This window comes from Ranitomeya variabilis, chromosome 6 (genome assembly GCF_051348905.1).
Source record: "Ranitomeya variabilis isolate aRanVar5 chromosome 6, aRanVar5.hap1, whole genome shotgun sequence".
Classification (NCBI taxonomy): Eukaryota; Metazoa; Chordata; class Amphibia; order Anura; family Dendrobatidae; genus Ranitomeya; species Ranitomeya variabilis.
In genome coordinates, this window is record NC_135237.1 from 39457898 (window position 1) to 39472967 (window position 15070).

Here is a 15070-nt window from a genome sequence, read left to right on the forward strand (position 1 = left end):
ACGATTAGCAAACTGCTGAGTCTTCTCCTGAGACAACTTCAAATTGTCCACCACATGACTCCAAATCCGGTGCAGTCTATCCACCACAGAATCCACTCCAGGACAATCCGAAGACTCCACCTGACCAGACGAAAAACGAGGGTGAAACCCTGAATTGCAAAAGAAAGGAGAAACCAGAGTAGCAGAACTGGCCCGATTATTGAGGGCAAACTCTGCCAACGGCAAAAAGGCGACCCAATCATCCTGATCAGCAGACACAAAACACCTCAAATACGTCTCCAAGGTCTGATTAGTTCGCTCCGTCTGGCCATTAGTCTGAGGATGGAACGCAGATGAAAAAGACAAATCAATGCCCATCCTGGCACAGAACGCTCGCCAGAACCTAGACACAAATTGAGATCCTCTGTCAGACACGATGTTTTCCGGGATACCATGTAAGCGAACCACATTCTGAAAAAATAAAGGAACCAACTCCGATGAAGAAGGCAATTTGGGCAAGGGTACCAAATGAACCATTTTAGAAAAACGGTCACACACCACCCAAATGACGGACATTTTCTGAGAAACCGGGAGATCCGAGATAAAGTCCATAGAGATGTGCGTCCACGGCCTCTTCGGAATAGGCAAGGACAACAACAATCCACTAGCCCGAGAACAGCAAGGCTTGGCCCGAGCACAAACATCACAAGACTGTACAAAGGTACGCACATCCCGAGACAGGGAAGGCCACCAGAAGGACCTGGCCACCAAATCTCTGGTACCAAAAATTCCAGGGTGGCCCGCCAACACAGAAGAATGAACCTCTGAGATGACTCTACTGGTCCACTCATCTGGAACAAACAATCTCCCAGACGGACAACGATCAGGCCTATCAGTCTGAAACTCCTGCAAAGCACGTCGCAAGTCTGGGGAGACAGCAGACAAAATCACTCCATCCTTAAGGATACCCGTAGGCTCAGAATCACCAGAGGAGTCAGGCTCAAAACTCCTAGAAAGAGCATCTGCCTTCACATTTTTCGAGCCCGGCAAGTATGAAACCACAAAATTAAACCGAGAGAAAAACAATGACCAGCGCGCCTGTCTAGGATTCAGACGCCTGGCGGACTCAAGGTAAATCAGATTCTTGTGATCAGTCAAGACCACCACCTGATGTCTAGCACCCTCAAGCCAATGACGCCACTCCTCAAATGCCCACTTCATAGCCAAGAGCTCCCGATTACCGACATCATAATTTCGCTCGGCGGGCGAAAACTTTCGAGAGAAAAATGCACATGGTCTTATCACTGAGCAATCGGGACTTTTCTGCGACAAAACCGCCCCCGCTCCAATCTCGGAAGCATCAACCTCAACCTGAAAAGGGAGCGAAACATCAGGCTGGCGCAACACAGGGGCAGAAGAAAAGCGGCGCTTAAGCTCCCGAAAGGCCTCCACAGCCGCAGAGGACCAATTGGCAACATCAGCACCCTTCTTAGTCAAATCAGTCAGAGGTTTAGCAACACTTGAAAACCCAGTTATAAATCGACGATAGAAATTAGCAAAGCCCAAGAACTTCTGAAGACTCTTCAGGGAAGTAGGCTGCGTCCAATCACAAATAGCCCGAACCTTGACAGGATCCATCTCAACAGAAGAAGGGGAAAAAATATACCCCAAAAAGGAGATCTTCTGAACCCCAAAGATACACTTTGAACCCTTTACAAACAGAGAATTGGACCGCAAAACCTGAAAAACCTTCCTAACCTGTTGAACATGCGACTCCCAGTCATCAGAAAAAAATCAAAATATCATCCAAATACACAATCATAAATTTATCCAGGTATTTACGGAAAGTATCGTGCATAAAGGACTGAAAGACTGAAGGAGCATTAGAAAGACCAAAAGGCATTACCAAATACTCAAAATGGCCCTCGGGCGTATTAAATGCAGTTTTCCACTCATCTCCCTGCTTAATCCGCACCAAATTATACGCACCCCGAAGATCAATCTTAGAGAACCACTTTGCCCCTTTAATACGAGCAAATAAATCAGTCAATAGTGGCAAAGGATACTGGTATTTGACTGTAATCTTATTCAACAGGCGATAATCAATACAGGGCCTCAGGGAGCCATCTTTTTTACCCACGAAAAAAAAACCTGCTCCTAAAGGAGATGAGGATGGACGGATATGTCCCTTTTCCAAGGACTCCTTAATATACTCTCGCATAGCAGCATGCTCAGGCACAGACAGATTGAACAAACGACCCTTGGGAAACTTGCTGCCCGGAATCAAGTCTATAGCACAATCACAATCCCGGTGAGGGGGGAGAGAACTAAGTTTAGGCTCCTCAAAAACATCACCATAATCAGACAAAAATGCCGGAATTTCAGAGGGAGTAGATGAAGCAATGGAAACCAAAGGTACTTCCCCATGAGCCCCCTGACATCCCCAGCTTAACACAGACATTGTTTTCCAGTCAAGGACTGGATTATGAGTTTGCAACCATGGCAATCCAAGCACTAAGACATCATGCAAGTTATGCAACACAAGGAAGCGAATCACCTCCCGATGGTCAGGAGTCATACACATAGTCACTTGTGTCCAGTATTGTGGTTTATTCCTAGCCAATGGTGTGGAGTCGATACCCTTCAGAGGGATAGGAACTTCCAAAGGCTCTAGGCTAAACCCACAACGTCTGGCAAAGGACCAATCCATAAGACTCAAGGAAGCGCCAGAATCCACATAGGCATCCACAGTAATAGTTGATAATGAACAGATCAAAGTTACAGACAAAATAAACTTAGACTGTAAGGTGCCAATTGCAAAAGACTTATCAACCTTTTTTGTGCGTTTAGAGCATGCTGATATAACATGAGCAGAATCACCACAGTAGAAGCACAACCCATTTTTACGCCTATAATTCTGCCGTTCACTTCTGGACAGAATTCTATCACATTGCATAATCTCTGGTGCCTGCTCAGAAGACACCGCCAAATGGTGCACAGGTTTGCGCTCCCGCAAACGCCGATCAATCTGAATAGCCATAGTCATGGATTCATTCAGACCTGTGGGCGTAGGAAACCCCACCATGACATCTTTAACGGCGTCAGAGAGACCTTCTCTGAAATTCGCCGCCAGGGCGCACTCATTCCACTGAGTAAGCACAGACCATTTTCGAAATTTTTGACAATATACTTCAGCTTCATCATGCCCTTGAGAGAGGGCTAGCAAGGCCTTTTCAGCCCGAATCTCCAAATTAGGTTCCTCATAGAGCAACCCCAGTGCCAGAAAAAAGCATCCACATTGAGCAGCGCAGGATCTCCTGGTGCCAATGCAAATGCCCAATTCTGGGGGTCACCCCGCAACAAGGCAATAACAATTTTAACCTGCTGAGCGGGGTCTCCAGCGGAACGAGATCTCAGAGAAAGATACAATTTACAATTGTGCTTAAAATTCAAAAAGCGAGATCTATCTCCAGAAAAGAACTCAGGTATAGGGATCTTGGGTTCAGACATAGGAGCATGTATCACATAGTCTTGGATATTTTGAACCTTAGAGGCAAGAGTATTAAGATTAGAAGCTAAACTCTGGATATCCATTTCTCAACAGCAGAGATCTGAGCCATTCAGGGGTTAAGAGGAGAGAAAAAAAAACAAAAAAAAACAAAAAAAACAGCAGATTGCAATTATGGCTAGACAGAACCTCTGAGTAAAAAAAAAAAAAAAAAGTGTCAGAAACTTCTTTTTTCTCTCCTTCTTTAGCCAATACCTTTAATACATTATGGCCGGCAATACTGTCATGATTCCCAATGGCAGGGACATGGGCAAAAACGGACCAGCTCTAGGAAGATGGTATCTCAGGTAACCGCGATGCTGAACCTAACACGCAAATAAAAGTAGCCAGGGGGTGTGCCTACGTTGTATCCCTAGACACCTCGCGCCAGCCGGAGAGCTAACTACCCCTATAAGAGGAATACACAGACCTGGCTTGCCTCCAGGGAAACCCCAAAAGTTATAGTAGCCCCCCACATGTAATAACGGTTAGGTAAGAGGAAAACACAAACGCAGTATGAATATAGATTCAGCAAAGTGAGGCCCTCTGACTAGATAGATGAAAATACAAAAGAGGACTTCGCGGTTACCTCAAAACCCTAAGCAGCCATCCTGAAACTACCTTAACTCCGTTATCAACTCATGACACCGGAGTAGTAATTTCAGATCACTAGAGCTTCCAGCAGCACGAGAAATATAAATGCATGCTGGACAAAACAAACACAAAAAGCCAAAGATTTCAACTTAGCTGAATTGCAGACTTGGAGCAGGTAGCAAGCAACAGAGATGCTCTGGTAACATTGATTGCCGGCACTAGAGTGACTGAGAAGCCAGACTAAATAGGAAACTCCCAATTTCCTGATGAAAACAGGTGCACTGGAAACACAAGACCAAAGTCAACCAGTACCACCAGTAGCCACCAGAGGGAGCCAAAAACAGAATTCACAACACGTCTCTCAGTTTACCTCAAGGCTATGTTCACACACTGCATTTTTGCTCCGCTTTTTTTCGCAGACCTAACCTGCTCTCTTGGCAGTAAAGAAGTGGCTTACAAAAAAGCAGGTTTTGCTGTTTTTGCTGCGTTTTTATTGTTTTTTGTTGTCTCTTATCATTGATAAAGTTTAGGGGCCCAAAAAAAGTCTGATTTAAACTTCCTTAGGTTTTTGCACCAAAAACTGATAACTGCGTTTTTGCACTTACCCATTGTTTCTTAAGGGTGAAAAACACACAGAAAAAAAGCTGAAAGACGTAACATGCTGCAGTTTGCAAAAATGCAGTCGTTTTCCAAAATAGTCCGGAAAATAAAAACCTACGTAGGTGCATGAGATTTCTGATTTCTCATAGACTTTGCTGGTACTGTGAAAGGCAGCTTAAAATTTGCATTAAAAAAACAAACAAAAAAACGCAACCTGTGAACATAGCCTAAAGCTGTTTCTTCCTATGAATGTGCAACGTTTAGGTTATACATTGTGGAGTTACGCATTGTTAGGGCAGAGTCAGACGGCTGTGTAAATCAGTCCAGGATCGGACCGCAATGCATGGACTGGCCGGCGGCTCTCCCGACCCGAACGTGACAGCTGCATAGAGATAAATGAAGCTTTCATGCTTGGGTCGGGAGAGCCGCCAGCCAGTCCATGCATTGCGGTCCGATCCTGGACTGATTTACATGTCTACCTGTCTGCGCCCTTAGGGGTATTCCCGTCTAAGCACTGGATAGGGGATGTCAGATCATTGTGGGTCCTACCACTGGGATTCTCATTAGTGTCCCCCGTATTCCATTGGTCTCATGAACAATCTTACGCTACATTTGACATCTGTGGTCGTGAAGCCACGGGTGGAATGGGGGACATGAATCCCCTGCTCTGACCATCGGTGGGCACAAGTGGGTAGCTGATTGCCTGCTTTGCCTGGAATATGCCATGCAGTCTCACCTCAGTGTATTTTTGCTGTTCTTCCAGAAGCTCCATCTGTTGATGATTTTCGATCATTTCCGTTTGGTGAGCGGCGACGAGTTTGCTGATATTTTCCGCAGCTCTTTCGATAACATCCAATGCTTCTTGATCTGAGGTCACAGGTCGGATATTTTCAGCTTTTAATTCGGCTCTTATTTCGCTCCAAACTTCTCCGGCCTTAAACATACATAACACTTTTTTAAAAATCATGTTTAGCATGATTTTGCTAAACAAATTAAAGCGATGTCTGTATACTGCAGACCTGATAACAACGATACCTGTCTTATAGTGATCCGATACTCTGGCGCTGAGAAAGCGAGCTTAGAATCCGCATGTAAATGAGTCTGGGAGTGCAATGGAGGAGTGTCCCGGCACTCGAGACGCCCCCAAAACACTTCCAGGATGATGCGGCTGTTGTTGCAATCAGCAGTAAAGAGCCATCAATGCTTGTGTCTACATGTAAGACATGATGGAACTGCAAACAGAAAAAGACTTACCTTGAAATCTAGATATCTACTTATTACGCTGAGGGTGACATAGTCCAGCGCAGATAAACCAGGTAAATTTTCAAAACCTGAAAGAATGGAAAAAACAGTCATTAAAGGCTGTGTCCCCCAATGAATGGCTCGGAGAAAAGGATTTTACGGTGAGTACACAAAAATCCCTATTTTTCAACCTCTTTATTATAATTTACATATGGCACGAGGCTGCTATAAAAATAATAAGCAGCAAATACTCACCTATCGATCCTCCGCCGCTTCTTCGCACTGATGCTATCAACCTCTGGCACAGGCTTATCTCTACTAGAATAGGACCTGGCCTATCCTACTCCACCCCGACATCTACCCTTAGGTCAGGAGTCAGCTGAGACCCCAGTGAGACAATCACGCCTGCAGCTTCCTACTTAGCCCTGGGGTAGCGCAGCCATCATAATAAATAGGGGTTTTCATATAAAGCTGCATAGTCCGGACATAAGTCAGTGTCTGTCAAAGTGCCGTTATCGTGTGCTATCGGGTGCATGGAGGATGTGGAGACAGATGAATAGGAGGGAACAGATTATGACTGACATTTAGAAGGATGGAACAGGGGAGAGTTAGGTTACTGAGTTGTGATGTCTACACAGATGTGTTTTTAAAGCATGTGTAAAAACATGGGGGCTACATATTAGTAGGATCGTTTGGGGTAGTGCATTCCAGAACACTAGTGCAGCACAAGAGAAGTCTTGGAGATGGAGGCGAGGTTCGGATTATTGAGGATGTTAGTCTTAGATGAGTTACAGAACAGAGGGCATGGGTAGGGTGATAGACAGAGATAAGATATACGGTGGGGCAGAAGTGTGGAGGGCCCTGTGGGTGAGAGAGCTAAGTTTGTATTGTATTCTGTAGCGAATGAGCAACCAGTGCAATGACTGGCACAAGGTGGAGGCATCGGTGTAGCAGCTGGACAGAAATACAACCCCCTGGCTGCCACATTCGGGATGGATTGGAGAAAGTTTGGATAGAGGGAGATCGATCAGTAAAAAGTTGCAGTAGTCCAGACGAGAATGAATAAGAGGGATAGTAAGAGTTTTGCAGTTTTAAAGGTGTGAAAAGGTCAGATTCTCGTGATGTTTTTAAGATGCAGGTGACATGAATGAGTGAGTGATTGGGTAAAGGGAATAAAGGAAAGTTCTGTGTCAAATATGACCCCAAGACAGCAAGTTATGGTTGAACTACCCAAGGTAATTGCAATATCGGGTATACGTAGGTTAATAGAGGGAGGAAATAGGAGAAGTTCAGTTTTGGAGAGATTCAGTTTTAGATGGAGGGAGGACATGGTGTTGGAGACAGTGGACAGACCGTACCTGGTATTTTGTATTAAGGTGGGGGTAATGTCAGGAGAAGATGTGTATAATTGGGTGTCATCTGCTGATGGGTTTGTCCAGTAGGAGCAGTGTATATACATAGAGAAAAAGAGAGGGCCTAGAACTGAGCCTTGAGGAACCCCGACAGTAAGGGCAAGGGGAAAGGAGTAAGAGCCAGCAAGATACAGTGAAGGAGCGGTCAGAGAGGTAGGAGGAGAACCAGTAGCGAGCAATGTCCTTGAGACCGATTATTATTATTTAATGGCCTTCAGCTCAATCTTGAGCCATGGCGACTTGATCGATGAACGCTCTGTAGGGAGATCGATTTTGTGCAAGCCTAGATAGGTCCACCAGGGTCTTCTCCACTGTTATGTTGATAGTATCAAGCCATCGGGTTGCAGGTCTTCCTCTTCGCCTTGTTCCTTCTATTCTTCCCATCGTGATGTCCTTCTCCAGTGATTGTAAGATGTGTCTAAAGTAGTCAACTCGTAGCTTGGTGATCCTTGCTTTGAGGGAAGTCTGACTTGGTTTGTTCCAAAATTGATTTGTTGGTTGTTCTTGCCATTCCTGGTATTAATAACATCCTTCTCCGGCACCACATTTCAAAGGCATCGATTCTTCTTCTTTTGTTATCGTTCAGGTTTCGTATCCAAATGATATTATAGGACCAGTCTGTCACTGTAAATTTGTTTACTGTTAACGATATCTATAACCCTGTATGTAACCCCTTTTCACATGTACAGCACCATGGAATTAATGGTGCTATATATATAATAATAATAGGAAAGACAAAAATACGTATGAACGGTGTCTTCGTTGCCAGTGAAATGTTCCTCAATTTGAAGACTTTGTCCAGTGACTTCATTGTTGATTTGCCCATCGCTACTATTTTCCTATTGACTTCCGGTGTTGTCGCTGCATCTTGAGTGATCATTGATCTGAGTAGGTTGAAGTCCTTTGACAGGATACCGTGTTGTCGTGTTCTGCTCAGACTATCGCTTCTTGGTCAATGTAAAGGTTCTTAATGAGGCTGATCAGATAGTTCTGCACACCAAGATCCTTCATGGCATCCCAAAGTTCCTGATGATCAACACAGTGGAAGGCTTTGCTGTAGTTTATGAAGCAAAAATAGATCTTCTTCTTGTATTCTTGGGCCTTTTCCATTATCCATCTAATGTTAGCAATGACATCTCTTGTTCCTCTGCCTCTTGTGAATCCTGCTTGTTCCTCTGGCAAGGCTTTGTCATATTAAGGCTGTAACCATCTTTGTAGGATCTTTACCAGTATTTTGCTGGCGTTGGTATGAGAGCAATGCTCTGATCATTTCCACAGTGGGTAGCATCTCCCTTCTTGGGAATAGGAATAAACACCGATCTTGACCAGTCCTTGGACCATTTACCAGTTGTCCATATCTATTGACACAGGTGTGTGAAGATGAAATAAAGGGATTATGATGGCGTGTTTGAATGAAGAGGGAAAGACACGAAGAAAGAGAGAAGTTAAATATTTTAGCTAGGTGGGTAGTGACAGCTGGGAAGAGGGACTGGAGGAGATGTGAGGGAATAGGGTCACTGGTGCAGGTAGCAGGGCGAGAAAATGCAAGGAGACTGGTCACTTTTTCTTCTGTGACAGGCTCGAAGATGGAAAGTGAACTTCAGGTGCGGAGAAAGGGGATTCTGCAAAAATGTCCTGATGGATAGTTAATTTTTTATAGAAAATAAGTGGCCAGATTATCATTTATTACTATTTATTTATTATGCTTTGCTTATATAGCACTATCTTATTCTGCAGCGCTCTACACACATTATCATCGCTGTCCCCGATGGGGCTCACAATCTAGATTCCATATCAGTATGTCTTTGGAGTGAGGGAGGAAACCGGAGAACCCGGAGGAAATCCACAAACACGTGAGGAGAACATACAAACTCCTTGCAGATGTCCATGGTGGGATTTGAACCCAGGACCCCAGTGCTGCAAGGCTGCTAACCACTGAGCCACCGTGCTGGTAATGAGGGCTTCTACTTTAGGGCTCAAGAGGGAGTTTTAATCATGTATTTATAGTGGATGAAGTCTTCTGCTGAAAGTGATTTTCTCCTCAGATGCTCGGCACACCTTGAGCAACACTGGAGGAAACGTGTTTGTAGCAGGTGCCAGGGTTGCCGCTGTCAGTGTCAGGTCTCATGCTCAACCTGAGCTCCATTTAGACAGGTCTCTTCAGAAAATTCAGTGTAGGTCTCAGCAATCAGACCCCAAATGATCATTAAGTTATCCCCTATTATATGGCCCTTTAAGTTTTGGCGAACTCCATTTCAATCCTCTTACACGTTTTACACCCCCTACATATTTTCTTAGGGTGGAACCAATTTTCATCGTCCTCGTCTGCTATGATTGTCCTGAATTAAAACTCTTCTATTCCCCATAATGAAGATGTCTTTTCAGACATATTTTTCTATGCCGGGGACATTCTACAATCATTGTGATTGGCACGCAGACTTTTATGCACACTCTATCAGATTTCCGTCAGATCAAATAGATCAACATTTACACATGCCAACGTAGATTGATATTGGTCTGATTGGACAGAAGTGTAAAGAAACCTTAACATGTGACTCCAGGGTCAGACTTTAAAGGGTTTGTTTGAAGTACCGTAAAGAAGGCGCAGTATATAGCGGGGTGGTCTCCTCTCAAACTTACCGATTTTTGAAAATACAGAGTAAATCTTTGCTCGGATATTTTCAGCCACCTCCATGATTGCAATGCTGAAGCTGCTGGCCGGCATGGGGGTGAACTCTTGATCTTCCTGCGTCTGTCCAACCAGTGGTTTCTTTGCATCTATTGATTTTAAAGGTGAAGACATGTAGAACGTTTTCAGAACAATGATCACAGCTGTAGCCATTACTCCGCTTTGGAAAAACCCCACTTGTTAGAAAGGTGCAAACAGATTAGAAATTTGTATCACTTTCCTTCTACAAAGAATATTTTTTTGTCTGAAACTGTAATACCCCTTTGATCGAAGACATTTGCACGTCATTGACTACTGAAGCCCCCCCGGCCATACACACCGATGATACGGCCGTAGTTATCTCTTCTCACGCCCAGCTCCTCCTCCTCATGCTTCCATAGCTGGACTAGCAGTTTTGGGGCTGCTTCATTATTTTTTCCTCGCCAAGTTGTAATATGTGATATAGTTTTTGGATTATCGCAGAATTCCACCAGGATTCCCAGCACCAGGTTATTCATACTCTTCAAATTCAGCTTTATAGGAAGGTTAAAAAAAATAGTAAAGCAAGTTATTTATTTAGTTAAAGGAAAGTGACATCTGCTGTAACAGAAGCCCCCAAACACGTTAGATACAAATCTTGAGTTCTTAGTAATTTTGACTGGATTGACAGACAATCTAAAGTGTATGGGGGCTCCCGACTCTCCCCTGGGTTTTTGCCCCATGTCATGGGAGATATCTATAGCTAAGTACCCGCTGCCTCTGCTGGGACTGGTGTTAGCTCCATTCCAACCAGTTTTACTAGTCAGATGCTGCGGTCTATAGTAAATAAGGCATCTAAGGAGTCTGACAGAGGGAGAGCACTCCCTCTGTCAGCCCATCTGCACCCCTAAACACTCCCTCTGTCAGCCCACCTGCACCCCTAAACACTCCCTCTGTTAGCCCACCTGCACCCTTGAACACTCCCTCTGTCAGCCCACCTGCACCCTTGAACACTCCCTCTGTCAGCCCACCTGCACCCTTGAACACTCCCTCTGTCAGCCCACCTGCACCCTTGAACACTCCCTCTGTCAGCCCACCTGCACCCCTAAACACTCCCTCTGTCAGCCCACCTGCACCCTTGAACACTCCCTCTGTCAGCCCACCTGCACCCCTAAACACTCCCTCTGTCAGCCCACCTGCACCCTTGAACACTTCCTCTGTCAGCCCACCTGCACCCTTGAACACTCCCTCTGTCAGCCCACCTGCACCCCTAAACACTCCCTCTGTCAGCCCACCTGCACCCTTGGACACTCCCTCTGTCAGCCCACCTGCACCCTTGAACACTCCCTCTGTCAGCCCACCTGCACCCCTAAACACTCCCTCTGTCAGCCCACCTGCACCCTTGAACACTTCCTCTGTCAGCCCATCTGCACCCTTGAACACTCCCTCTGTCAGCCCACCTGCACCCTTGAACACTCCCTCTGTCAGCCCACCTGCACCCCTAAACACTCCCTCTGTCAGCCCACCTGCACCCTTGGACACTCCCTCTGTCAGCCCACCTGCACCCTTGAACACTCCCTCTGTCAGCCCATCTGCACCCTTGAACACTCCCTCTGTCAGCCCACCTGCACCCTTGAACACTCCCTCTGTCAGCCCACCTGCACCCCTAAACACTCCCTCTGTCAGCCCACCTGCACCCTTGGACACTCCCTCTGTCAGCCCACCTGCACCCCTAAACACTCCCTCTGTCAGCCCACCTGCACCCCTAAACACTCCCTCTGTCAGCCCACCTGCACCCTTGGACACTCCCTCTGTCAGCCCACCTGCACCCTTGAACACTCCCTCTGTCAGCCCACCTGCACCCCTAAACACTCCCTCTGTCAGCCCACCTGCACCCTTGGACACTCCCTCTGTCAGCCCATCGGCTCCAACTCTGATTAGGCTGTCGGCATGGTCTACTAGGCTGCCTGTCAGTAAAACACTAACAGGCTGGATGATACACTGCACTAATGAACGATATAGATAGTGCAATGTATTATCGATGAGCCTGGAGGGACTAATAGCTATTGTAAAAAAAATATTTAGAAGTGTAAAAACTCCCAGTTTTACTACTACTAATAAAATAATAAAAAAAAACCTTCCAAAATTTACACAAATATAGCATACTTTATCCATACTATAAAATTAGTTGATTATTTATCCCATGCAGAATGTTGTTAAAAATATGAAAATCTTTGCCAGAATTGCTTTTTTTTTTCATTCAGCCTCACAAAACAAGGAAATAAAAAGCCTTATAAATGGCAAAATGCAAATGAATAGGGAGAGATTAAAATACAGTATAAAATATCTATGTGCCTGCTGTCACCACTAGGGGGAGCTCAGTAATACAGCTAACAATAAACTTATTGGAAACTGTGACAATGTCTCCCTCTAGTGGCGACTGCAGTAAAATGCTATGACTATACTATATACAGGGATGCTGGAGAGAGCAGGTCACCACAGGTCCTTCTCACCACAGGTCCTATATCATGGGTGCAATCTTCCACTACGGTGAATATGTCACTGTGACCTGTACTGCCTTCTAACCTATCCTGGTGCGTTTAGAATTAGGATAGCAAAAGATAAACTAATTTGTTGCAAAGTGTTGAATTTAACGACCCAAGAAAAAAAACGTACAGAAAGTCCTCGATTAGTTATAAACTATGAAGGACCTGAAGGTTTATTCTGGTTCTGCTCAGTTAGTAGAGTGGAGAAATTCTAAAAAAGATTCTACTAAAGTGTCATATACTCACTGCTAACAAATCTAGAATAATGAACATTCCCTCCTTCTCAAGAAAGTAGTCTTCGGAGGTAAAGCATCCGATAATACAGGACCTTAAAGAAAAAAATGCAAACAGTATATAAATGTCAGAAGTTTCAGCTCAAAACTGGTGTTTCAAGTATTTAGGGGACAGGCAGCAGGGGCGGGTACGGGTGTATGCTCCCGAGCCCACGCCACATAGGGCAGGCGCCGGCTGTATTATACCGCCAACACCGGCCTCTATCAGCAGCGACTGGAGCTGGCTCCGATCGCTGCAGCCAACCAAGGAACACCATGGCCAATATGTAAGAGCAGCAACCAAGGACTGCAAACATGGTGGAGCCTTCATTCAGACCCCTTCCGACATGATTGAGGGGTGCCGATGGGTTTCCATAAGTGAACACATAAGCAATGGTACCCTGTATAGTTTACATGTAAGGGCCCGTCAGTGTGAGCGGGGTCCCGACCTTTCTTATTAAAGTCACAATCAGCTTGTGAGCCACATTCTATGCAAAGAAATGTTAGGAACCCCCTGTGTGCCCCTCTGTATAGGATATAAGTGCCCCATTATAAAGTAATAGGTCCCTGAGTGGCCCCTTACAAAATAATAATGGCCTTTTTAAAGTAATAAACGTCGGAGTGCCCACTTATAGATAATTTATGTGCCCCCTTATAAAGTAATAATAGCCCTGAGTGCCCCCTGTATCAAGTGACAATACCCCTGTGGATGCTGATGGCACCGACTGAGCAGACAGCTATGACCCAGCCATCAGGGGCCCCTGCTAGATACTGTATTTTCAACTACAACCTTGGCTGCCATAATAAACGACAATATGGAGAACGTAAGAGGACAGTGAGTAACAAGGAGGCACAGAGGAGGCCAATGTATGTGCCCCTGATCCATGCTGCGTCGTCCCGTAGGTTCACAATGCACTTACCAGACACAATCCAGAGTACAAAAAATCAGCTTGTTGTGACCCATCCCACTGTAAAACCTCGTGGGGTCCATTTTGAGAAGTTGCAGGACCAGGTCCACCCCCTCTGGTCCAAACAATTCCTGTGGGCACAAAAGAATCCAAAAGAAAAACACTTCATCAATGGTCAGATGCTTCATCCTACAAGGTGGGACACGTAGCGCCAATCATGGCAAATCTAACAATCCTGACCCATCACAGGCAAATCATTATTTATTTCGCTTGCATTTTTTTCATCCTCTCGTTTCAGGACTTTCAACATATTTTAATTTGTTATCCACATGAGGGCAAAACAATTAGGGCACGTTCACATTCTGCATTTTTGCAGCATTTATTTATTTATTTTTTGCTACATTTTTATTATCCAGCAGGTCAATTCTTCCAGCGTTTTTCAGTCATTCAAATGAATGGGGAAAAAATTCAGCAAAAACGCACGTGAAAAAAACCACCAAAAATGTGTATATTTTACACAGTGATTTTCCAGACTGTTTTTTTGGTACAGAAAATAAACTGAAGCATGTGAATGTACCCTTATACTGTTCAGTACAATTATAGAAAATAGAAATAGCAAATTTATAAAGGTTTGAATTTGTTTTTTTTATTTCTTACTACTTTTAAAAAATTAAAAAGTTACAGAAATGTAAATGTGGTTTGTGTCATCATATTTGGGGACCCACACACAGCTTCTTTTTTTTTTCTGTGAATGGAGCTGTGTTAAGGCGAAGTGCGCTGTGGTTTTTAGAGGTAATATTTTCTGTCTTTTTGATCAGTTTTTATCACATTTTTTAAAGAGGGCAAAGTGACCAAGAAAACAGCAACTCTGGCACTTTTTTTTCCACTACGAACACTGTGCAGGAAAAGTAATGTAATGTTTTACTAGTTCAGACATTTACACTTGTGATTATACCCATTACGTTTATTTATTTTTTTACTATTTTTTTTGTTAACAAGTGGGAAAAGGGCGGATGATTTAGACTATTATATATATATATTTTTTTTTTACACTTGTTTTAGGGGACTTACCATATAAAAGTATAATAGAAACCTGTCACCACTTCTGTATTTTTCACCCTCTCCTGATTCTGGCTTACAAATACGGATGTGAAATACTGACCAAATACTGAATGTGTGAACGTGGCCTTAGAGGGGAAAGCGAATGGCGTGTCAGAGGGGCTGACTCCTGTCTGACTGCGGCATCTAAGGGATTAAACTGCAGCGATTGGAGCTAACAGGCAGGTGCCCAAAAAAAGAAAAAAAAATAGTTGGTACCTGCCT

General features: G+C 44.5%; 1 protein-coding gene across 2 annotated transcripts in view; it reads right to left on the reverse strand.

Moving 5' to 3' along the window:
- CFAP69 (cilia and flagella associated protein 69) overlaps positions 1 to 15070 on the reverse strand; it is a 42789-nt gene that overhangs the window by 5983 nt on the left and 21736 nt on the right. For both annotated transcript variants that reach the window (XM_077268277.1, XM_077268278.1), the window contains 6 exons: positions 13760 to 13878; positions 12814 to 12895; positions 10383 to 10575; positions 10015 to 10152; positions 5975 to 6051; positions 5457 to 5654 (listed from right to left, as the gene is read on the reverse strand). In XM_077268277.1, the coding sequence (XP_077124392.1) occupies positions 5457 to 5654; positions 5975 to 6051; positions 10015 to 10152; positions 10383 to 10575; positions 12814 to 12895; positions 13760 to 13878 (807 nt within the window). The remainder of the gene's footprint in view (positions 1 to 5456; positions 5655 to 5974; positions 6052 to 10014; positions 10153 to 10382; positions 10576 to 12813; positions 12896 to 13759; positions 13879 to 15070) is intronic.